This window comes from Nilaparvata lugens, chromosome 14 (assembly GCF_014356525.2).
Source record: "Nilaparvata lugens isolate BPH chromosome 14, ASM1435652v1, whole genome shotgun sequence".
Classification (NCBI taxonomy): domain Eukaryota; kingdom Metazoa; phylum Arthropoda; class Insecta; order Hemiptera; family Delphacidae; genus Nilaparvata; species Nilaparvata lugens.
The window spans coordinates 17,042,392-17,069,730 of NC_052517.1; the positions used below are offsets into that span (position 1 = coordinate 17,042,392).

Sequence of the window (27,339 nt, forward strand, 5' to 3'; positions counted from 1 at the left end):
CTTTTAAGAGAAATGTTCTGTTGCTTTTTTACAACAAGTGAAAGCATGACAAATAATTGAAAACTTGACAAACTGAAAACTTGATGTAATCAAATATTGAAGAATTTGAAATAGGTTTATAACCATCCTCGGTTACGCAAGAATCTATAATGCAAAATTTCAAGTTAATCAGTCCAGTAGTTCAGACATGATGATGCATCAAACATAATTTTCCTATACTACTTTACACCTGTATATGTGTATAATCCAGTTCTTTAATAATATAATAAAATTTTTTAATTCCGGCCATATGATTTGGTGATTTTTTATGAAATTGTATGAACTATTCAAGAAATCATTCAAAACATCAATAATATTTTGCTTCAAAGGCAATCAATATTCATAAGTAATCATCTGCATCTATGGCAATCAACATTATTAATCATTATTTTGCATCTATGGCAATCAACATAAGTAATCAACACAAAAAAATATTATCTCATTACTGCCTCTCTAAGTCATAACCTCTGTTATTCCTTCTTTAGGCAATAATGGTTTTCCATCTCAAAAAACAATCACATACCAGCAAAATTCTAATCAACAAACCCCACTAAAAATTCTACATACACTCCAGCATCCATTTCAAACGATAATCAATCATATCAAAATTTATAGAACAAACAGTTTTTTTTTTAAATTTAGAAAAAGACATCAATTACAAAAACTTTAGTGAAATTTTAACCTTTAACTCATTTCAATTAATAATATGACAAGACGTTTTTATTTAATGAAAACATTATTATTCAAGTAAACTTTCATTAATACATCTCATATATATGGTGACACAATTCATTAATACTTTCAAATTTTGAAGTTTTATTAGTATAACAAAAGAATTTATACATAAGATTAAATTTCAGCATGTTCTAAATTGAACCATTTATTTTTTTAAATAATTTCAGAATTTGAAAACTGTATAATAAGTACAAACATTTCAAGATTACAATACAAAGACGATCAAGATGGATAATGGGTAAATAAGTTCCCTAAAAAATACAAACAAGAGAAAAAGAAAATTGGGTAAATAAATTTCCTAAATAATACAAGGAAGAGAAAGATTAATTAGAGCCTATCCTACATGTCAGTTCTAAACTTTCATAAGGAAGTATATTTAATAAAAATATACTGAAAATGAGAAAATGGGACATAATTTTGCTCTGAAAAACCTAATTACCTAATATAATACCTAACAAAAAATAGACATAATTAAAATATATAATACATGATGAAAAAATATACTGCAAGCAAACAATTATACTACAATAGATAGATTTTAGAAAAGTTAAGTTTTATCAACAATTTAAAGATTAGGAGAATAAGCTACTATTTTAACTTCCAAAATTATTTCAGAAAAAATACAAATTTAAATGACAATGGACAAGATTGGTTAAGATATGCATCATAGAAGAATTCTACTGAACATTACACAAAGACAGGAAAGAATCGAAATTTGAAAAGATTAAGGGCCAAGAAAAATAGGCTACAGGAAAGAAAAAAGACACAATTATAGACTCTTACCATACACTGCGTAGCGATTATGCTATTCTGAATCCCGGCATAACACAGGATTCCTAATCATTGTGTGCTGGGGAATACCCTTTCATCATGTGATTCACTGTCATCATCTTGTAAATAAGCAACTTGAAACAACCTTTGAATACTAACACATCAATGGTGACTTTGTGCTTTGTTTTCTTCAAGAACATGATTTTATTCATGGGTTCATTTGTTTCAACAAAGCCATTTTGCTTACAAAAGTCAGTCATGTTCACTAAATAATGCTTTGCATACACCTTTTCATTTTTCAGTTGAAAGTTGAATTCATCAACTTGATTCAAAGCAAGATTCATTTTGTTTACATTGTTCCTAACCTCTATAGAAACCTGTCTCATGTAATCATTCACTTTATTTACTGTTTTCCTAACTTTCAATTTGGCAATACCACTTTCTTTACTGTTGACTTTCAATAAAGACAACTCCCTACCTACTACATTACTCAATTCTACTATCTCACTAGGATTTACTTTTTCAATAACAGTAACTAGGCCTACATTATCTGAAACTTGAACTAATTGATCTTGTATCTTAACACTACTATCATCCTGTTTCAATTTGCTTTCATCTTCATGATTATCTTTCAATGTTTCATGTGCATCTTTCAATAGAAGGTTTATACTAACCTGCTCTAGTCTAATGCTAGCAAATTCTTGCTTCATAATATCATCAAACCTAGCATTTTGCTCATCAAACTTTTGTGTTAAGAATGCTATAAGATTCAGATCATTTTTAATGTTTGCCATTTTGTAATATGCACTGATATCTATTCATTAAAACTTGACCACTCCAGAACTGACCTCCCCATTCAGCAGTATACCATTCATAACCTATCAAGACATCTATCCTACCAATAATTTTTTTATAACCAGGGATTTCATGGTGTACCATTTGGGACATATTTATTTTGTAATTCGGTCCCACCACAGGGGTAACATTTGCCGTGCTACCAATTTCTCCTAAATCGGTTGGATAGCATTTTCCACCTATTAACCTAAGGAAAGTTATCGGCTCCAACGTAATAGATTCTTGATAAACTATGAATGGATCTATCGCCTATGAATGAGAAATCCAGTTTTCAGAGCAAACCAACTTATAATCTTCAGAAGAATTTTGGCAATATACAACACAAATCCACAAAGAACAACAATACCTTACACACTTAAGCATCTAAAATCATTACGAGCTAAATACTTATCCACTTATGTAGTTGAAAAAACAATGGCTATAGGCTTGTAAACACAAGAAATAATTATAGACAAAAATTAGAACACTATAAACTGTTCAAAACTCAATTTAAATCATTAAAATTTCAATTAAATAGAAAAATATTCAGAGAGCACAAAACACTTTTCAGTAGCCAGCCACCATTTTTTTAGAGAAGAAGACTAGCTACAAGTCAGAACAAAAACCACATCTCAAAATCAGTGTCAACGTCATGGACACTTTACCAAAAAATTATAAATTACAAGTTTGGAATTTACATTTTACATTTGTTCTCAATAAAACTTTATTTCGAAACTGTTATTTTAATTTTATATATCCTCTATATTCAGTTCTATTCGAGCAGTCGTCGTGAACGGATGGTTCTATCGCTACCGTTATCAGCTTGATAGCCGTCCAAGTAGACTCCGGCATTAACAGCATTATAACAACGTTTCAACTAACCTTCTAGAATTCTTTAACTCTATCCATTTAATTACAAACCCAGTTGAAAATGAGTAATAAGTGTGATGAATGTGAAATCGAAGTAGATTCGAAAGATTGTATCGAGTGCTCCGTTTGTGAGAATATTTATCATCCGACGTGCACGCGTATTAAAACAATGAAAAACTTTCGTAAACTGGATAAGAAAAAACCATGGAAGTGTGATCGTTGTGTTTCGCAAACAAGTGATGCCAATGAGGGGAATCTTGAACAACGCATAGTTACCTCTCTGAAGGAATTTATTGACGCCAAATTTGCGGCCTTTAGTGAGGAACTTGTCTCCTTAACGACGATAGTGAGGAAAAACGATGACTCTATTAAAGCACTGCAAGCTGATAACATAAAATTAAAAAAAGAGTGTGAATTCTTGAGTCGTGAAAACCAATTGCGTCGAAGAGAGATTGAGGAGCTTCAACAGAGATCGCGCATTGATAATCTGGAAATTTCCGGTGTTCCAACCACAGCTAATGAAAATGTGTACGAGATTTTGAAGTGTATTGCGACGGTCATCAATGTTCCATTCAGAGACGATGATATATCAATTGCACATCGAGTCCCGACAGCAAAGGGTAAGATTGAACCAATAATCTGTAAATTCACCACTCGTAAATGTAAATTGAACTGGTTACTTGCTGCTAAAAAAACAAGGAATAACCTGGTGACCACGGACTTGAATGCTAGACTGCCTCGTGGTAATTTCTATATAAATGAACACTTAACAACGGTGAATAAAATGTTGTTAGGGAAAGCGAGATTTCTAAAGAGGGAGGGCAAATTGAAATTCGTGTGGGTGAAGGATGGAAAAATCCTCATACGTCAAACCCAGGACTCACCAGCAAAGAGGGTTGCCAGTGATGAGGACTTGAAAACTTTTGAATAAGGGTAAAAAACCAACAAGCTGAATATGTAACATAAACTGAGCATAGATTTTTTTTTTCTAATTATTATCCTTTGTAATATTTCATTTTTAGCTAGTAAATTAGTCAGGTTAATTTTGGTTTTGGATGCATTGCATTTTAGTGGAAGAGAAATATCATCATCATCATCTTTAGTGTGCTTATTGTTTGATATGGATTTATTTCAACAAGAATACTATTATTTTTCAACACTATTATCTATATTTTCTTAGCTTATTTTCTTCTTTTAACATTATGAAATGTCTCCATCACGATTATTTTTGAGTCAACAAATGAAAAAAATGGTTATTTGAGCAGAATAATATTGAGCTAGGAATGTTTCTCTTCTCAAGTTTACTTTTGTTCATTTTGATATAATTTAGGAAATTATTTTATTTATTTGGAGTTTGGCTCAACGCTTTTATTAATTTATTTAACTATCACTGAACTAGTAATACTAGCATAATGCTATCATGTTTATTCATCGTTATTATATCTATCGTTTTCTTCCTATAAAAATATTAGGAGCTCTTTCAGGATTACTTTAGAGTAATTAAATAAATAACGGAGCTGAACACTTTAGAAGCTCTGTATTTTTGCTCTAGTAATTATTTACAATACCATTTGATATTCTTAGATTATTTTATTTTATTTGATAAAATAAAATTTTATTTGATCTGTAGTAAGAGATTATTGTCACATTCAATTGATCAAAGAAAATATACACCTTCTGTGACGATGTTCTGATTATACAATTGAATACCAGTATATAGTATTATTATGTTATCAATAATAACTCATCTCTTTTATTTCAATCTTTTTATTCTCTTATTTGAATTTTCTACAACTATTCTATTGGGATTACGTTTGAGTAAATTAATATCAAATCTTCGGAACTGAACATTTGAACATAGAATATTGTTTTCTTGGAAATATTTTATTTTCTCTAGAAAAGGAATTATATCATTTTTCAATCGCTATTATTATTTTTCTGAGCTGGATTTTGAAGCACTGTATATTATTTAAAAAAAAAATCATTTTATTTTTACTCTTTGATAATTCAAACAATTATTTTTTCGTAGTTTGGGTTTATTGATTTCACTGAATAGCTCTTGGACTGGTAATTATTATCATGTATGCTATTCTCCTATAATTATCACTGCATTTACATTGTGTAGTTTTGTTTACTATTATCATTATTAGTATTGATATAATTATCATACCACTAGCCGGAGTCTACTGGCTCAATCTCGACTTCCATTTGAACAAGGGCAGTAACTGATGATGACTGAATGACGGATGTGTTAGATGAATTGAGTGATTACAGACACGTTGGATGTGAGGAGTTTGATGAATGTGGTGTGTATGCTGACTATTTGAGAGAGAATGGCATGAATGCTTTAAGTATTATACATTTGAATATTAGGAGTTATCGGAAAAATTTTGATGATTTTATCATTCTTTTGGAATGCCTTAAACACAAATTTGATATAGTTATACTGACAGAAACCTGGTTGAGTCTTGATGAGAACATAACACATTTAGAGGAATACTGTAGTTTCCGTACATCAGTTAAATTCAATCAGAATGATGGAGTGTTGATTTATGTAAGATCTGAACTTAATGCGTCCTGTAAAGAGATTAATATTGGAGGAGTAAATTGTTTAGATTTGGAATGCTATAGAGATGGGCAGAAGTTTGGAGTTTTATGTGTCTATCGCTGTCAGGGCCTGGACTTGTCAAATTTTATCGGTGGACTTGAAGATAGGTATGATGATAGGAGAAATAGTTTTAACGACACCATCGAGATTATAGCCGGTGATATCAATTGTAATATTCTCTCAAATCAAATAAACAATATCAGTAATAGATACCTAGATGCGCTTTATGAGGCCGGTTTTGTTTCTTGTGTTAACGTTCCTACAAGGCGGACGGCCTTCGCTTCGACCTGCATTGACCATATTTTTGTCAAGCACGTTGATGCGGAGGCCCTCCGTCCAGCTGTTTTCCGTGCTGACATTACCGACCATTATGCGACATCAATACTAATTAAAAATAAGAACTACTCACCCAACATGAGACCTGCACCTCTCTATGCTTCCATTGACTACTTGAAATTATCAGAGACTGTTTCACGACAAAACTGGGATGATATAACCACAATAGATAGCGTCAATCAATGTACTGAATCCTTTATTAGAAAAATCAAAGAAGTACAAGATAGTTGTACTACTCACAAATCAAAAACCGTTAAATCTAAAAAAATAAAACCCTGGATCACCGATTCGCTTGTTAACTCCATTAAAAAAAGAAATAAATTGAGTAAGCTTGTTATCAGACAACCATTTAATTTGCAATTAAAATTATACTACAATAACTATAGAAAAACCTTGAACAGATCATTAAAAAATACCAAAAATAGCTACTACAGGCAAAAATTACTATCCGCTACTAAACCCATATCATTTTGGAGAACTATTAATGAGATATCGGGTATTAATCCTCAAAATAACTCATTCCCAATTCAAAAATTTCTAAATGGTAATTATGCTAACCGGAACCCCCAGACAGAGAGTTGTTCTACCACCTTTGACATAACTAATAAATTCAATATATTTTTTTCTAAAGTTGGAGAAGCTCTAGCAAATGTTATAAAAAATGAAAACCAAAATAATAACCCACTTCATATGAACTACCCGCCAATCAACTCGGTTTTTGTCTTGCAACAAGTAAGTGAGTTGGATGTGGAAAATTGCATTACAGAGCTGCGTGGTGGTTCTTCACCCGGCTGCAATGGTATACCAGCAAGTCTTTTGAAAAACAATATTAACTCTATTATAGTTCCCCTCCGACACATTATTAATAGAAGCTTCACTACGGGTACTTTTCCAGACGTTCTCAAGCTAGCAAAAGTCATTCCACTCTATAAATCTGGTGCCAAAGACGATTTGAATAATTTCAGACCAATCAGCCTTCTCAGCTTCATTTCTAAGGTTATTGAAAAATGTTTCAAGAAGCAATTCATCAAATATCTGAAGAATAATAACATACTAATAGATAACCAATTTGGGTTTAGGGATGACCGCAACTCTTCCAACTGTTTCTTCCAGCTCAGTGATTATTTGAGACAGGGCATAAATAATAACAAATATATCCTATTACTATTTATTGACCTGGCAAAGGCATTTGACTCTATTGATCATGATTTGCTGATAAATAAACTAACGGCCATAGGAATTACTGGTGTAGCACATGATTGGGTCAAAAGTTTTCTGTCGAACCGCCGCCAATTGGTATCCATTGGAGAAGTAGAAAGCAACGTACAAGACATTAGATATGGTGTGGTCCAAGGTAGCACCCTTGGTCCGATTCTATTCCTGGTTTACATCAATAATATCATTCAGGAAAATATGTCTGGGAAAATGATGCTTTTTGCTGATGACACCGCAATCTATTTTGAGGGGGACAGCTGGGAGCATGTCTACAGAATCGCTTCAAGTGAGCTGAGGCAATTGAAAAGTTGGTTCAATACAAATATACTCAGTATGAACACTAAAAAGACCAAATGTTTGCCTATTTTTCTACGTGACAGCCGTGCTCCTCCTACCAACATTAAACTGAGGGTTCATACATGCGGTGCTGATTGGTGTGACGATTGCAGCTGTGATGTGATAGAAACCGTGTATGATTACAAATACCTAGGTATATGCATAGATAGTCGACTGACATGGAGCACTCATGTTAGATATCTCAATAGTAGGTTGAGGAAGATGATTTATGTGTTCAGCCAGCTGAGGGGGATCTTAAGTATAAATCACCTGAGAACCGTTTATTTTGCATATGTCCAGTCTGTCTTGTCCTATGGTATTGTTTTATGGGGAGGTGCGCCCAAAACCTTACTAGATGAATTATCAGTCACCCAGAAAACAATTATAAAAGCTGGCCTTGGCCTTTGCAGAAGATTTCCATCTGATCAGTTGTTCCTGACTTTTGATGTTTTCAGAATTAGGCAACTCTTCATCAAGGCAGTTCTTTTGTACATGTTTAACACTCTGACTGCCGCGTGAGTCCACAGTGGACTCACATTGTATTGAGCTCACCGGCCGCGTGAATCCAAGGTGGACTCACAGGCACTTCTTTCAGAAAAGGCCGTGTGATGTCGCAGTGGCTTCACATTTCCTATGCATTTCAATACTATTCGAAAGTGCATGGCCAGTAGGTACTAAAACTGCCATGGCCTGGTCATATGAGTGTTTGTTCTATTTTTATTTTGCATAAAAGTAAAAATCCATCACAATTCCTTTTAAACCTTTGAAATAATATTTTTCCATTTATTTCATTTCTAATTCAAACATTTCTAATTCCACATGAAATCAGCTGTTTCTTTTTAGCTTCAATAACATATTTTTGTTTCACAAGGAGTTGCTATCAAGAAGCTTCCTTCTGTATTGATAACCTATTTTCAATAATTATTGAAACGTGTTTCTATGAAGTTTGTTAGTGGTGATTCTGATGGTGAAAAGTTTCTGAAATGGCAAGTGACTATCAATCCGAGCAAGTTTGTATAAATAAACTTTTACAGGACTTATTATCTGATGAAGAGTCGGATATTCAAAAGTTAGATGATACTTATTTTTGTCTGATGAATACAAACCTAGTAAAAATAGTGATGACTCCAGTGAAGAACAACCTCAACAAAAAAAAAAAAAAAAAAAAAAAATGTCAGAAATTCCAATGTAGGCGAACCAGTTGCTTCTACAAGTGCATATCCACCAATAGATTCTTCAATAACTAATACAATTGAAAGAGTGATAAGTGAATTCCTGATTTCCGATAGTAATTGTTTTTTCAAGATAAATACTCTTTATTATGTGTGAAATTATATTATTAATATTATTAGAAAAGATTCAAACATTTGAATATTGTTTATTTCTTCACAAGACCTGAAAAATGATTAGGAAAGTGTGGTGACACGTTGATCTCACGCGGCTCATGTGGTCTCCAGGACCACTTATGGCCGCGTGAGACCAATGCGTCACCACAATTTAAAATTGAAATAACAGCTTCAATTTTAGTCCAAAACTATTTTGGACTAAATATTTGTTCATTACATACATAATTTTGAAATAATATAAGAAAAAAGTTGGTTGGCCAGAATGGAAGTTTTTTCTCAAGTATAGGTGGCAGTCAAAGTGTTAAGAATAAAATACACTTCAATTCAGAGTCCAATCACCCTCATTTTACTAGGCATGCGCGATTTCATCACTCGGGTCTCCCGCGTAACTTACGCTCAGTTTGCGACAGGAATATATCATTTCTGTGTCACACCATTATGAATAATATTCCTCATGAAATTAGTCAGCCTGGCATATATAAAATATCCAAATACAAAAAAATCGTCTCAAACTGGCTGAAGACTATGGATGTAGATCAATGTGAGCGGCTGCTACAATCGGCCTACCAACACTAAATTGGCCTACCTAATTTCCTCTTTCTTTCCCCCTTTCTCTCTTTGTCAACAGACTGTCAAGTGTAGACCCTTTTCTCATGGATATATCCCATGCCATTGCGATTGCTCCGTATTCAACGTGTCTGGGTGTGTGTGTGTGTGTGTGTGTGTGTGTGTGTGTGTGTGTGTGTCTTTATTATTAAATAACATATAATACTATCAGTAGAATAATAAATAATATACAGTTCTGAACTCATTGACCCACGAACAGGCCCATCAGGCCTATGTGGGCAATTATTATTTCAATATTAGGGTTTAGATTTGCTTTGCAGTGCAATTTTCTCAGATCTTAGGATAAACTATAATAGTCTAAAGCTCTCTATTTATAACACTATTAATAGATATCAACCTTTATTATTTCTTATAAAATGTATCACTATTATAATTTAATATAATTAGCCTACTGTATTACTCCTTAGGTCATGAAGTTTTATTTTACACAATTGTTACATTGTGCTGCTTGCATTTTGTGCCCTTTTTAAATATTGTAATCATGTATAATTTGGCGAAATAAACTCAATTCAATTCAATTCATATGATCTGTTAATTCTGTTAACTCTGTTTACAGAGTTTGTTTTTTCGGTGATACCATGGAACAAGCAACACAATTATATATGATAAATTCTCAGTCAAAAAGTTGTCCATATATTGATTACTCTGATAAGGGTCGGTTTCCGAGCTTTGGATCTATATGTTCTCAACTTACAGAGTCCAGGACTCAAATAAGCTCTCGGGTCTAAATCAACTTTCTGAATCATGATTTTATCTTCTAAACTCCGGGGTCTATTGATTCCTCAACTTATTTGAGTCCAGAACTTCAACGCAGTAAACATGAGGGAAATTCATATTATTTTGCTGTTGTATTGTTGGCATTATAGCGAAATGGAAACAGCTGATTGCAATGGGATAATTCAAATGAGCATGCTCTCCAAACTATTTTGTAAAAATACGTTTCGATTTCTTTGTAGGCCTATTCGAAGCAAACCCTTTGAAAGGTGAATGAATAAACATTTCATTTTATGTTTATGCTATTATCGATCATTGATCCTAACCAGTGATTTTAGAATAAAAATTTCATTAGGCTATTGAGTTTGAAAACTTATTTGTTTTGAAAAAAAACTGAAAAAATAACTTACTATTGTTATATTATTATTAATATGTTGAATATTACATTGATTAATAACATTCAGATTGGAAGATAAATTCCAAGGCAATCCTTCTATTATTTTTCTTGAAAATTTTTAGGTTATGTCACATTCATCGTTAAATAAGGTTAGTTTTTACGCATATTCCGATACAATGTTATTGAAAAATAAACTTTCAAACTATAAATTATGAATTTAGATGGACTAATCCAAATAATTTAGGTATTCCATGACATCTATTTGGCTTTTCATCTACTCCAAAACAATAACTGAATTGTGTTTGCTCAGTTAAGTCTAGAACTTAAATTTAAACCCTACCCCAGTCGAGTGTTTAAAATTACGCTATTTCAAGTTCTGGACTTAAATATTTTTGATAAATCCTCGACTCGGAAAGAGGCGAGAATCTAATTCAAGTCCTTGACTTATAAGCCTTTCACTCAGAAAGCGAAATTATAAACTCCAGGGTCTAACGTGATCTCTAAACTCCAGGGTCTATTAATATAAGTCCTCAAACTATGTTAACGCTCTGACTCGGAAAGCCAATTTTCTGACTCCAGAGATTAAAGCCAGTTAAAGTCTAGAACTTACCTAAATCCTAAGCTCGGAAACCGGCCCTTAATATAGTAAAATATTTCAAGTTGTTGTATTTCTAATAGCAAGAAAATATAAAACTGAATTCAATCGATTTAAGCTATCAACAGACCATTGCAGAGCATGGGTAACACCTGCGCCTAAATAGATAAAATATATGAACATAATATAAAATCTTTAAACATCCTAAACATCTTACATGCTCTAATGCATAATATAATGTAAATATGAATCATGCAGCAATTGCTCAATAACGCTCTAAAACCTCAATTTATAACATGAGATAGGATATAAATAATCATAATAAATAATACCGTAATGTTTACTGAGTTTCAGGTTATGTATGTCTATTGTGATTTAACTTACATACAATTTTCACATGGGCTACTTACTTCTAACTCCATTTTAGTATTTATATTCAAAATTATATTGGGCTAAGATAAAATAAACTACAAATCTATTATACATTAATTAGAAGATAGCCAGAGACAAAAATACTAAAAGTCTAAAACACCAGCCAATAATAAATTAGCTACATATATTTGGCAGATGGCAAGATGCAACACCATAGAACAGAATATATATAGAAAGCATCTTCCAATCTGAACATGCATTTTACATGGCACCAAGACCAAACTTGAGTGCACCGAGGCTGCGCCATCTTTGTAGAATTAAGGTTAACCGATAGTTTCAAAACACTCAATTCTGAGAATTGCTACTTCTGTTCTCATATTTTTTAAAACATACGATACCATGGAATAGCTTGAAATGAATCAAATCAATAATCATGATTATCCAATAATTCTTGTTGACCGAGCGAAGTGAGGTCTAAGATTCAAGTCGACAGTTTGGCATTTCTCTTAATGTTTTAATGTTTATAATGTTGCGCATTTACGGCGAAACGCGGTAATGGATTTTCATGAAATTTGACAGATATGTTCCTTTTAAAATTGCGCGTCGATGTATATATACAAGGTTTTTGGAGATTATGCATTTTAATAATAATATAAAAGGAAAAAGGAGCCTCCTTCATATGCCAATATTAGAGTAAAATTCCGGAAAGTGTTATACGATAACAGAGAAAAAGAAGAATTACTTCTACTTTGTGATTATAATTAAATCTTGTGTAAGCATGATCTGATCAAATAAATAGTTGGTGTATCAGTGTAAGTGTGGATGTGCATATGGTTTGGGATGTCGTTCAGTTATAAATGTCATTTTATTCTATTGATAACATTTTTGTTCATCATTTGTTATTATATTCTTCAATTTTTATAAGTTTTGGAATTTTGAATTCTCAATTTGTTTTATTTTTACTTTTTTCATAAATAGTTGAAATCTTTGAATTTTTCATTTTTGAATTAGGTTGTATTTTTGTCGTTTGTTTTATTTATTATTGCATAATTTCGTATTTTTTTATCATTATTTTCCTTTTTTCATTTGTATATGTACAATTTTTATTGTTAAGGAGACATATTAGGGGAAACCCGTTGTCTCCATTGTGAATGAATAAATAAATGAACTATTGATTGTGTGCAATAACGCATGCAATTAATATCTAAAATAACATAGTACTGTCTCTCGAATTTTCTCTGCTTTGAACTTGGGCTGTCCTGTTGCCAGTATGTCTTGAAGGAGATTAGCTTTTGATGTTAGCATTTTCGATACACCAACCCCAACAGCCATTAGCCGTTTTCACACCGATATCCCACCAACACGACATACAGACAGGATTTACTCTGATGGACAGTATAAGAGGAGGCTGCTGTTTATACTGCGCGAGGTCCACTTTTCACAGAACTACTAGTGATATTATAACGGTATAATGTCGATGAATTCAGTGATTGGAAAAACTTTTTTTAAATTCTGATACAAGCTACTTTTTGACAAGGCGACAAAGTTGGACAACTGATGTAATAGGTCTAAAGCAAAGACTGAAGTAACATATTTGCAAGTAAGTATTCCTTTATAATTGACCCAGTGACCTTGTTTGATGAGTGCAATAATTATTTATTTATTTCATTCCACACTCAGAATATCAAATCAATGATTTAGAACTAGTGTCCTCAAATTGCTCAGACACTCAGTGCCTGTGATTCAATAATGCATGATGAGAGCATGAGTGGCATATTTACAGGGAAAGTAGATAGGCTATAGCAAATCACTAAAGGCCAGTGCTTTTTATCCATCAAAGTGATTTCTTACTTTTTACCCAAGGCCAAAGTCGTTGACTATCTGTGTGTATGATCGACAATAACTTTTGAAAGATTTGATCAATCAGCTTCAAATTTTGAAGTCGTATTCTTCAAACCCTTTGACATGGTTGCCATAGCAAAATTGTAACGTGCTATAAATTTTCGGCTCCAAATTTATTTTCTAAATTTAATATTTTCTATATTAATTTTGGCTTAGTGGTTTTGTGTTTTGTTTCGGTTTTGTATATGTTTGGACTTTTTAACGTTCAAAATGAACTTTATTCCGAAGTGAAAAGTGTAAATTGAAAGTATTGTGCTCACAATAACCTTAGTGTCCGGTTTCCCATTAGGGAACTTTGGACTATATACGGCGAGGTGATACTTGTGTCTGCCCACCATTCAAAGCCATACGCTAATCCTACTAGTATACAATTTATTTTTAACTTTCACATCAATCGAGATATCGATGTGCAGTTTTTTCCATTCATTTTCTCTTGGAACTCTGTATCTGAACTCTGAGACTCTTCAATCACCTTCCTCAAGAAATAAGAATTTCCTGTTTTTGAAGTTTAAAGATGCACTTTACAATTTTCTAGTCAAAAATCCCTTTTACAGCTTGAAAGAGTACTATGAGAAGTGAATATTTAAATGTAATATGACTTTTAAAAAATGTATACTTTGATGTTATTATGACTTATATTATATAGAAATATATTAAGATGTAATTGAATATTATAACTATCTTGACAATGTCTCATGCAATCATGTAATTGTTCTTGGACAAATAAGAATATTCTATTCTATTCTATCGAAATCATCTCAATTTAAAAATTTATTCCGGATCCATATGAAGGACAAAATTGTTGAAGTGACAGAGTAATTTTTCATTTCAAATAAGACCCTAATGAACCCTACTGTCAAATTATTCTTGTAAAAGAAATATTTAACTGTTTCCATAATTTTCACCAACTCTGTACGGTATAATTGAAAATCACAGGTTTCAAATTTTACAATAAACAGTTCATGAGCGAGTTCTCCAACCCAGGGGGTCACTAGTTACACCCTTTTCCCGTAATATTTCTGTTCACCAAACTTCTGTCTAGTCTAGAAGCGAAATGATGGAAATAACAATACTGACCGCCAGTCACTTGCCGTCTTTACTTTCCCTGTCTATAAGCCGCCGCTTCCAATACACACATAACTTAATCTAGCCCCAGAAAAAAAACAGCGGTTATGCGTAACCTCATACCATTACATATTTTTTTGTTACCTTGTCTGCAGTAAACTTATAGATCTGAAATTTTTTGTATTTTCTAACCAGTCAATCAACTTCCTGCACACGTGATTTAGAAGTTGTAAGTCGGTCAGAAGTTGATGAAAAATTCCTTAGGGGTTACACGTAACCCCAGCCCTGTTGTCTTTAGTGTACAGTTGATTCATCTGAGATTTGCCCGAAAATTTTGCTTATTTTCTAATAATATTGATGTAGACGATCCAAATTATCAATTCATAGTAGAAATATGCTCAAACTCAATGATAATATTAGTAAAGAGTGTTTGAAAATATAAGAGCACATTATTCATCTATATTCACTATTAGATTCTAAACCTATGTTTGCCTAATTATCTTCATTTATATAGTATTATCATCATTTTATATTTTAGTTATATAATATTTTTGAAGATTACCCATCATTTCACCCATTTTACTTTAGTTTATCCATGTTTTCTAGCAATTATCATCAATGTAGCCTATATAGTCTACCGCGAACGCAATTCTTTTTTTATTTAGGTTGACTCACTTTTTTCAAATTGGACCTTTCTAAATTGATATTTATAGTTCATTACACGTTATAAACATGTTTTTTTCACAGATTGGATACAAATCATAACAATCAAATAGAAAATTAGATCGAGGTCTAGGTCGACGTCGAGGTCTAGAGGTTGCAAACCGGCCAGGAAAATGCGCAAGACAAGGAAGGCCAGGTCCAGGCCCAATTATGGGTATTTTTGAGCTACTGCAAAAAGTATCAAATTTGGTGGCCCATTAGGTTACAGCAGTATTTGATATTATTTAAATTCATCTCGTTAAAGAAATTTGAAAAATAACTCAAGAGACATAAATAGATGATACTTTCTAGGTTGATCATGGAAAACTGTGCAAAAAATTGATCTATAGTGAAGTCCACGTTATAATGGCAGTGGAGAAAGATAGGAGATCAACGTTGCCAAAAAGGCAGAGTCTTTTAATGCCTTCTATAGACGGTAGCTGATACAGGTTGTTCATTCTAGTTTAAAATGATTAATTATATTTTATTAAGCGAGAAATTATATCTTTCAATAATTTCATAATGAATTTCCATAATTCAAGATGAAATATTTTGTTAATTAATTATTAATTCTACATTGTTAAAAGACGATCTGGTAACAGAGCAAAGCGAGAAAGAGATAGCGCTATATGCTTTGTTGAATGATAGACAAGGATAGCAATACCATTGCCAATCAAACACTGTCATTATAACGTGGACCTCACTATAGTAGTTGTTTTTAGATATTTCAAAGTTGGGGTTATTCGTAGCCCCATGTTGTCTCTAAGCGTTGCTTGTTTTGTGTTGTCTTTCTAGGGTTAGGCAGGCGTTGGAATAAATTGATCAAATATTTTGTGGTCATCAGGCACGAGACAAAAAAGATAAGAAAAGTAAACAATATGGCGAATTCCGGAGTTTGATTCACATTAAACTGTCAGCAATCCCTGTGAATAACATCAATTCTTCCAATTCAAACAATACTGACAGTTTAAAATGTATCTCACGATAGTAGGATTCACTCTAAACTGTCAGCAATAGTTGAATAGGAATCATAATGATATTATATATAGGAAATGCTGTCAGATTTAAGTGAATCTCATACTAAACATAGGAAATTGGTGAAAATTAGAGATAAATCTTATCAATTCATAATTCTCCGAATATTTTAACCGCACTCCACCATTAGTAATCTATAAAATGATTATAATGTGGTTCACAGAATTCTCAACGTAAATCTAGTAGCTTATCGTCCACTCATTTAAATACTCATTTTAAATAATCTTTTTCAAATTATAAGTATATCTCACAAGTAGCGGCCTTCATTTTAGGAATAATAGTGATTCCACTGATAAGGTAATACAAGTGATCAAATTATTTATAATAATTGACCGATTGAAGTGATGTCTAAGATTCAAGTCGACGGTTTTGCATTTCTCTTTAATATGTTCTTATGTTTATATTTATGTTCCGCATTAACGGCGAAACGCGGCAATAGATTTTCATGGAATTTGACAGGTATGCTCCCTTTTGAATTTCGCGTCGACGTATATATAAGGTTTTTTTGCAAATTTGCATTTCAAGAATAATACAAAAGGAAAGGACGAGTCTCCTTCGAACGCCAATATTACCGTAAAAATCAGATTGTAGAATTATTCATCATAAATCAGTTGTCGAGTGGATTATTAATTGCATGCAATTAATATCTCAATGCAACTTAGTGAAAAATCAGCTGTCGTGTGGACCATTAATTGAATGCAATGACGCATGCAATTAATAACTGAAAGTAACATAGGCTAGTATTTTCTTTCGACCTTTCTCTGCTTTCAACTACTACCTCCGTAAACCGTTTCAACTCGGGCTGACCTGTTGCCAGTATGCCTTGAAGGAGATTAGCTTTTGATGTTAGGCATTTTTGATGCACCAACCCCAACAGCCTTTAGCAGTTTTCACACCGATATCTCGCCGTCACGACATACAGACAGGATTTACTCTGATGAACAGTATAATAGGAGCTTAACTGCGCGAGGTCTACTGTTCACAGAACTACTAGTTAGAGTGATTGATTATTATTAGCGACGGTGAGATTCACATAAATGAACTCAGAGAGAATTTTACAGGACGGCATTGTTGTCAATTTTCTATTGTCACCACCCTCTACAAAGTAGATAGCTGTGTGATTTTAGTACCTACTATCATAGAGAAACAATAGCGTAAGTTTCTCTATGCTACTATAGTGAGGTCCACGTTATAATGGCAGTTTGATTAGCAAAGGTATTGCTTAGGGATGGGTATCGAAAGACAAAACATCGATGTTTTTTTCATCCTAACATCGATAAGTGAAAAACATCGAACAGTAAACATCGATGTTTTTGAACATCGATGTTTTTAAACATCGTTTATCGCCCTACGTTTTTATGGATGATACTATTAGTCCAGTCAATATAGACATAAAAAAGGGGGTGTGCTTGCAATTTATATTGTAGTTCTGATTTTTTAATATATTATTTGGGTACATAAGAGGAGTCCAGAACCAATTTCTTCATGCAAGATTTCCTTGTGCTAGATACAGAATAGCCCAAAAATCTCGTATTTTCGGCTCATTTTCCAGTTTTCAGCTATTTCTGCCAAATCTCTCCCTGATTATAAAATTCTGAAAAAATGAGATCACTCGGAACTCTCTATCTCCAATGAGTACTTAGTTATTATTTTTCAAAAATGATTGAAATTTGAAGAAAAAAATCAATTTTGATGAATTTTAGTTTTTGATCAACAATATCTTCCGATTGTTACAATTTAGATGTATATTTCAAAATCCCTCTAGGCGTATTTTTGTGCTATACAATCTGAGATCAGGTAGAGCGCTCTATGTCATATAGATTTCCAGGTACACCTGACAACAATGCTCCTTGTATTGTGAAAAACACCTAATTTTCAGCTTCAACCATCATCACCATCTACTTTGTCCTCACATTGATATTTCGCACAATGACATAAGTTCATTGGTAAGAATCACCCGTTAGATGCACTTCATCTCAGTATTTCCTAGTAGAGGCACGGTTAAGGACACCTCAAAAATCAAAATTTCAAACACTTATAATTTACTTTTGACACAATGCTCAGATTTCATCGTATTACACTTCATTCTTCTCGGCTCGCCAAGGCGGTTCAAAATCATGCATCAACAGTCAAATTCGGTCAAAAAATAGAAAATTTATTGTTGAGTGTAGGTACTTAAGCCTATATTCAATACATAAAAAATGGCCAATTTCTATATTCAAAGCTATGTATCTCGGTAACCCCTTATTATAAAAATTATTACATGATCTTGAAATGTACAATAGAATTTTCTATTTCAACTGCTGTAATCAATTCATGAAAAAATTGTTCTTAAAGTGTGATTTGATTGTTGAAAAAATCCGGAAATTGTAGATATTTTTCTCATATTAACGGTTTTGGCAGTTCTATGATAGCAAAAAGTGATTCAAGATGGATTTTAGGCAACTGAGCTCGTAGAGGATGAATTTATCCACAATTTGTAATCAATCGTAAGTTTCTATGATTTATCAGACTCGTTTTAGAAACTCTTGATCAACAGTAAAATTACGAAAAACATGTAAAAACTGAAATCGCCATTTTTAAAATCTCAACTTCAAAATTTTTTTGGAATCGAAAGTATTTTTTATTGAAGTGGGTAGAGCTTAAGGGTTTAAGTACACTCAACAATAAATTTTCCATTTTTCGACCGAATTTGACTTATTATGCATGATTTTGAACCGTCGTGACGAGCCGAGAAGGATGCTGAAATCTGAGCATTGTGTCAAAAGTTATGTGTTTGAAATTTTGATTCTTGAGGTGTCCTTAAGCGCGCCTCTTCACTAGGAAATACTGAAATGAAGTGTATCTTACGGGTGATTCTCATAGAATATAATCTCAAGAACTTATGTCGTTGTGCGAAATATCAATGTGAGGACAATGTAGTTGGTGATGATGCTTGAAGCTGAAAACTAGGTGTTTTTCACAATACAAGGAGCATTGTTGTCAGGTGTATCTGGAATATGAGATAGAGCGCTCTACCTGATCTCAGATTGTAGAGCAAAAAAAGAGCTTCTAAAGTGACTACAATTTTATCTGGAGCTATTGTTCCAATATTCTAACAGTTACTAACTGGAATCACAGCAATGTGGTATTCAAGTACGGTAACAGTACTTGTGGTATTCAAGTAACAGTCTTTCGAATAATTGAAGTCAGGTTGTGACTAGAAAGATACATCAACTCTAGTTCACAAGATTTGTCATCTTCATGGTCTAGTCTGAAACCTCTCGGGATATCCTTGAGAATTCGGTCTTGAAATTTCACCCTAAGCTAATTTTAGCAATCATTGATACTCATATCGTATGATTCATACCTGATAGATTTTTTAAGAAATGGAAATGGATTAAGTTTTTTTATATTGATATCTGCACTCCTTACAATACGAGGACCTCTTTTCCAGAGCTAGATTAATTAGTGTTAAACACATGTTGAGGAAATAATTGTAGTAAGAAAAAACTCTTTCTTCCTAAGAAACGAAGAATCCGACCTCTTATTCAATTCTAAATAACTAACTATCTTATCTTGACACGGTCCACAGAAGTAATGTAAATCTTCAAGAGTATCCAATAACAGTCTCACATAAAAATACAGAGAGCCTGATTGAAAAATAAGAATAGCAATCTGCAGGAAATCAAAACTTATGTGAGATCTTTCACAAGAGTGATCTCTATTCACTAAAAACACTAAACAGAATACTACACTAAATATGATAAAGATAATGATTATAATTCTGTTACTATTGCTTATTGCTCTCAAGATAATCCTCTTCAAACAAAAATAAAACTTGTATCAAATTAAAAAATTAGAATTGTTTTTACTTTTTAGTTGGGAAAAACATCGGATGACCAATGTCTAGGTAAAACCATCGATAAGTGAAAAACATCGAACAGTAAACATCGATGTTAAAACCATCGATGTTTGATGTTAAAACATCGATGTTTTTAAACATCGATGTATCGATACCCATCCTTAGGCCCTATCCTTGTCTATCATTCAACTAAGCGGACAGCGCAATCTCTTTCTCGCTTTGCTCTGTTGCCAGATCGTCTTTTAACAATGTAGATTCAATAAGTAATTAACAAAATATTTCATCTCAATATTATGAAAATTCATTATGAAATTATTGAAAAATATTATTTCTTGCTTAATAAAATATAATTGATTATTTCGACGGTGATGGTCTCTTGATCCGTTCCGAGCTGCGATGTATTAACACAATTTTCTCTATGTATTTCACACAACATGCAGTCATATATTTAAGTAAATAATCAAAATGATTAATTAACCATAATCATAATATTATTTCAAACGAGAATGAACAGTTAATATTACATCAATAAACATCTATAAACGGTAGCTGATACTACCGTCTATAGAAGGCATTCATGAAAGATGATCGGCAACGTTGTTATCCTATCTTTCTTCACTGCCATTATAACGTGGATCTCACCTTAGTTATCCTGCTATATCTGATACCTAATATCATTTTTTGAAGATTTTTGTTAATAATGATCAATTCTATCTCAAATATTATATTTTATTCAAAAACGAATTTTATCTTCAGAAATACATTTTCGTAAATGAGGTTAAATTATATATATTCTGGTAGTATAAATAGCCTACTAAAAATTTGAAAGTAGTTGAAAAAAGATAGAGCTATCTGCTTTGTCGAATGATAGACAAGGATAGCAAACCAATGTTAACCATATAATAGCTTATTTTTACTAAACCGAATGTTTTATGGGCTTTGAAGAATCAGTTTTGAAAATAAAAATTATTTTTTGTATTAGCTACACTAAATAAAGTAGTTATGTGAACAGTAGATCTCACGCAGTATTCTCAACCACAAGTATCTGATGTCACCTGTTCACCGGCTTCTCCAGACATCTGTGGAATGCATGCAATGAATAATCCAATGCATGCAATGAATAAAAAGGAATACTCCTGCCAAATCTCATCGAACGCGTTTGGCCGTAAATGCGTTACATACAGACAGACAAAAGAAAATCCGATTTAAAACATAGACCAAACTGCGTTCGGTCAAAAACTTCATACTCTAGTGAGAATAAAATGTTATCCTATTTTAGTCAATACCGTAATAGCATAGTATACCCCATGGTATAGGTAGTTTATGTTTTAAATTTCAAGCTAATTTCTTGGTCACTCAATTAGAATACTGTGGAATACTGTCTATAATTATTTATTACTGTTTTGGCTTGGTGATGACGTAAGAACTACACAGTATGAGAGACTACCAGCTTCATGAACAATAACTGCTATGACTATCGACTTTAGTAACAGTGACATTTGCAACATCAACGCCCTATACCAGTGGTTCTCAAACTTTTTACTTCAAGCCTCCCTGCATATAATTCAGCTTTAAGCCGGACCCCCTACATATAAGCATAGACAACTATACATGTTGTTCATATACGTATACGTACGTATGTATATACCTACATATTCTAGACTCAGTATTTTTATTTAGTTGAGTTTTGCACATTCTATACATACGGTATAGGCCCAATGTTGCAATAGTATCAATCATAATGAAACAACAAATGCTACACAAACAATAAATTATAATTTATCCAGGTACTACAGCTGTACTATAGTACATAGTTGTTATTTTTGTTTCTCATAAAAATTAACAATACAGAGAGCGTCAGTGTGAAGGATGGGCTTGTTTTCTTCGCACAGAGTTTGTTGAGAGGAGGTGTCAGCTCCGATAACGCTACTCTATGTTCCTGGGTCACATCCATTCTTGGTTACATATTTACTTTTCATGGCAGCTAGAGCAGAAAATCCTGTTTCACACGGATAAATTGTAGCAAATGGAGTCTATATTTTCAATGCCTTTTTACTCAAAATTGGGTGTTCCTTTTGCACACCAATCCAGAAGAATGTTAGAGAATATTCTTCAAACTTCATTTTAAGCGCAAAGTCACCTTGGAGATCAATGAGGGTTTCTTCATCTATCACAGGGGTCTCCAACCTTTTCCATTCAAGGGCCACATTGTTGATTCTATTTCATTGTTGAGGGCCAATAACAAGGATGTACGTGGTAATTGACTTGTGGGTCACAAACGACGGGGGATTTGGGGGGTGTAAAATTATTATATTTCCATTAAAATAATATGAGGAGTTTTAAGTAGGTTCAATTAGAACACAGGAAGAAACAAACCAATTCATTTCATTTTAATATAAAGTCAAATCTATTGAGTGTAAAAAAGTCATAAGAAAACTTGAGAATGCATGAGTTTAGCAAGTTAAACAAAATATGATAACTTTTTTTAATAGTAATAAGACAACTTGACAATACACGAATTTACAAAAAGTTACCAAGCTAAAAGAGAATATTTATTTTTAGTGAGAAGATTGCATTTGTTATCCACTCAAAATGTCCGCCCATTTAGGATCAAACTTTGTGGTTCCAATCATTAAAATTGATTTTAAATGTTCATCTGATAAGGAAGATCTGTATTCAGATTTAACAAACTTAATTTTAGAATATGTCTGCTCACAATAAATTGTAGGTAGATCCAAAAAGAGAAAACATAGCTTCAGCATGGTTTTTTATGTTTTTAAAGTCTTTTTCTGTATATGATAGTGCTGAGCCTCTAATTCAGCCCCCAACATATGCTGAAGTAGATGAAGTTATGAAAAATCTCAAAAATAATAAAGCTCCAGGAGGGGACTCAATACCAGCTGAGTTACTAAAGTATGGAGGAAAAAGGATGAGAAGAGCCATGCATACCTTGATTTTATGGATTTGGGAACAAGAGACAAATGCCTGATGAATGGAAAATTGGAACAATATGTCCTATTTTCAAAAAAGGGGATAAAATGGTGTGCAACAACTTCAGGGGAATAACACTGCTAAGTACTTCATATAAGATTTTCTCTGCATGGCTTTTGAAGCGTCTAGGTGTGTATGTGGAAGAAATAATGGGAGAGCATCAATGTGGTTTCAGACAAGGAAGAAGTACAATCGACCAAATTTTTACCATGAAGCAGATGATGGAAAAATGTTTTGAGCACGATACAGATCTACATCTGCTTTTTGTTGATTTCCGCCAGGCATTCGATAGCATCAGGAGAGAGAGAATGATGAGAGTATTACTTGCAAATGGAATACCGAGAAAATTGATAAGTCTCATAAAGCTAACAATGTCCAGCACAACCGCTCAAGTTAAGATCCAACCCTAAAACGAATCTTGAACACTATTTCCTCTAATTATTTTTGCCAGCACGTCTATACAGACATAGAGCAGTGCTATCATTCAATTTCATCTTATAGTGGAGAGAAAATTTTATCAACAAAACTAGCCGAATGTTCAGTGCTACTACTGGTGTTAGACAAGGCGATGCTCTCTCTGCAACACTATTCAATTTGGTTCTAGAGATGGTGCTCCAGAAACTTGGCACAAGCGGAACTATAATCAACAGAACAAACCAAGTATTAGCTTATGCAGATGATGTTGTCCTAGTCTCAAGAAATCAAAATAGCCTCAAAGAAATGTTTAGCAAAATGAGGGAAGAGGCAAGAGAGATGGGTCTTGAAGTGAACATAAATAAAACTAAATATATGAGAATGTCTGCAAATCAAGCAAGAAGGCAAGTATGTAATCTGGAAATAGCCGATGACTGTGTTATAGAAGGCGTCAGAGAGTTCAAATACCTTGGGGTAACCCTGACAGCAGACAATAAGACCAGTCAAGAAATACACAATCGGATAATGATGGGCAACAGAGCATACTTTGCTAATCAAAAAATATTTAAAAGCAGGCTCATATCCAGAAAAGCAAAGGTGGAAATGTTCATGACGCTAGTGAGACCAGTTGTAACCTATGGGGCCGAAACATGGACTATCTTGAACAAAGATGAAAAAGCATTAAGGTCATTTGAAAGAAAAATGTACAGAAGAATCTGGGGACCAATATGTGACGGAGGAGTGTGGAGAGCCAGATTCAATGTTGAGATAGACCAGGCCATTGGAGCAGGAAATATGGTGCGTTTCATAAAGGCCAGAAGGATTGAATGGCTTGGACATTTAGCCAGAATGAGTGACGAGAGGATACCATCAAGACTCCTGGAAGAAAGAATGCTTGGGACGAGAAAAGAGAGGTCGACCACGGCCAAGATGGCTGAACGACGTGATTGGAGACCTCCGGGTGCTGGGCGTGGCAAACTGGCGACGGAGTGCTCAGGATAGAGACGAATGGAGGCGCTATGTTGAGGAGGCCAAAGTCCACCCAGGACTGTAGAGCCGGATAAAGTAAAGTAAGTAAAGTCTTTTTCTTGGAGAGAACTGTAAAATGGAAGTAGGTTACCTTCTTTGTGTAAATATATATTTTAAAAAATCTGTTGCAATACCTAACTCTTGGCGGGCCGGACAAAATCTATCCGCGGGCCGGATGTGGCTGATATATCTGTTGAAAGAGCACTTATTGATTGAGAATTTGAATTTGACAATACGGTCGATATAAATACTTGGCGGGCCGGACAAAATCTATCCGCGGGCCGGATGTGGCTGATCTATCATGTTGAGAGAGCACTTATTGATTGAGAATTTGAATTTCACAATACGGTCGATATAAATACTTTATGAGTAGAAATAACTCATATGTAATTTCAAAAACAGAAAGATTGCTTATCGTAATAATTTTAGAAGTAGATTAAAAACATTTTCCAACCAAGCTTTGAGCCCCCCTGAGCATTTATCGCGCCCCCCCTTGGGGGTCGCGCCCCACACTTTGAGAACCACTGCCCTCTACCATGGGATATCTTATAAGAGGCACTGAAAAACAGGTGAAAAAATTGATAGGCCTGGAATGAAAATGAGAATTTAGAATCCTCTAAAACCTTATCGACTTGAATGTCACATTTGGAGTGTTTTTGGCATCAACTGTACAAATAATAGATTATCAAAATGTGGCTGAAAAGTACAAAGGAAGCTCTTGTAGCGTGGGCAGTACGCAGAATACTATCTAATAATCTTCACAAACAGAACATTCAGTATTTCATGCAGAGGCTTCCTTACACTAACAACACTGGTAAGTGCTTTCATTTTCCACATATAATTTATAATATATTCCACATATATCTATTGATAATTATTCTCGTACAGTAAAGCCAGGTACACAAACATCGATTTTTAGACGTACGATTTTCTGCCATAATTATAACTGTACTAATAAGTAAAAAGGGGTCAAGTCACAAAATGTCGATTTTGACTTTTCTACATGTTTTTATTCAGTAAAATTTGCTATTTTTTGGTATAAAAAAGGATCTGAGTCCATGTTTTATTTTTTTAGAGTTATTCTCATGGTAAAATGGATACATCTCAGAGAAAAATCATTCATGTTTAATTGACCGAGCGAAGTGAGGTTTAAGACTCAAGTCGACGGTTTTCGCATTTCTCTTTATGTTTGAATGTTTATATGTTGCGCATTTACGGCGTAACGCAGCAATTGATTTTCATGAAATTTGACAGGTATGTTCCTTTTTAAATTGCGCGTTGACGTATATACAAGGTTTTTGGAAATATTGATTTTCAAGGATAATATAAAAGGAAAAGGAGCCTCCTTTATACGCCAATATTAGAGTAAAAATCAGACTATAGAATTATTCATTATAAATCAGCTGTCGAGTGGATTATAAATTGCATGCCATGACGCATGCAATTCAATATCTCAATGTAAATTGGTGAAAAATCAGCTGCTATGTAGACTATTAATTGCATGCCTCATTGAATGCAATTTTTATGCACTATTAAATGAACTATAGATAAAACGCATGCAATAATTAATAACTGATAATAACATAGTATTGTCTCTCAACCTTTCTCTGCTTTGAACTTGGGCTGTCCTGTTGCCAGTATGTCTTGAAGGAGATTAGCTTTTGATGTTAGCATTTTTGATACATCAACCCCAACAGCCATTAGCCGTTTCCACACCGATATCTCGCCGACACGACATACAGACAGGAGTTACTCTGATGGACAGTATAAGAGGAGGCTGTGGTTTATAACTACGCGAGGTCTACTGTTCACAGAACTACTAGTATAAATTATACAAGTCAACTTATAACATTATTTAAAAGGTGGGATTAAATCTAATAGATATTGGTAGAAATGATACAAATCACCTTATATTATAACTTTCAAGAAAAGAAATAGGTATTGATATAAATTATATAATTCAACTTATCCACTTCAAGAGGGGATAAGGTATTGATAAGAATGATACAAAAGTCAACTCAAATCAAGATCATAAAGGGTTAAGTCATAAATACTTTGATGAAAAGGATTTAAGTCGTACACATTTTTGTTTACACCTGTATAAGAAATGTCAATATATGAGAAACCATTACTGGTCACAGTAAACATGTGAAGAAATGTGTAGAGCAACGATTAGCGTTCTAATACTTCCAACAATGATTCAATAATGGCAAAAGAGCAAAGCGAGAAAGAGATAGCGCTATCCGTTTTGTCGGATGATAGACAAGGATAGCAATACCATTGCTAATCAAACACTGACATTATAACGTGGACCATATAGTCTAACTGATCTTTCTGAATATATTACTTGAACAAAATACTTCAAATGTTAGAGTTGTACTACTAAGTGTAACAAACATACAATTTTGTTAATTCGATCTTCTGTTATCTTCTAAAATGTGTTTTTTTTCAAATATATTTCCCATTTTTCCATTTATTCCCTTCTTTTTTACTTGTGAAATAATTTGTATTCCTTTCCGTTATTCATACTATTTCCTAGTTTTAATTAGTTTATAATATTAT

General features: G+C 33.2%; 3 protein-coding genes across 10 annotated transcripts in view; 2 read left to right on the forward strand and 1 right to left on the reverse strand.

Annotated features, from left to right (window-relative positions):
• LOC111054622 (gastrula zinc finger protein XlCGF57.1) overlaps positions 1-27,339 on the reverse strand; it is a 721,792-nt gene that overhangs the window by 207,405 nt on the left and 487,048 nt on the right. The gene's annotated exons all lie outside the window — the stretch shown is intronic.
• Positions 1-27,339, forward strand: part of LOC111060042 (gastrula zinc finger protein XlCGF57.1-like) — a 410,286-nt gene that overhangs the window by 42,333 nt on the left and 340,614 nt on the right. The window lies entirely within an intron of this gene.
• Positions 25,453-27,339, forward strand: part of LOC111056039 — a gene marked incomplete in the record, with an annotated part of 49,506 nt that continues 47,619 nt past the window's right edge. The window contains 1 exon segment of the mRNA XM_039440932.1: positions 25,453-25,591. Within this exon segment, the coding sequence (XP_039296866.1) occupies positions 25,468-25,591 (124 nt within the window).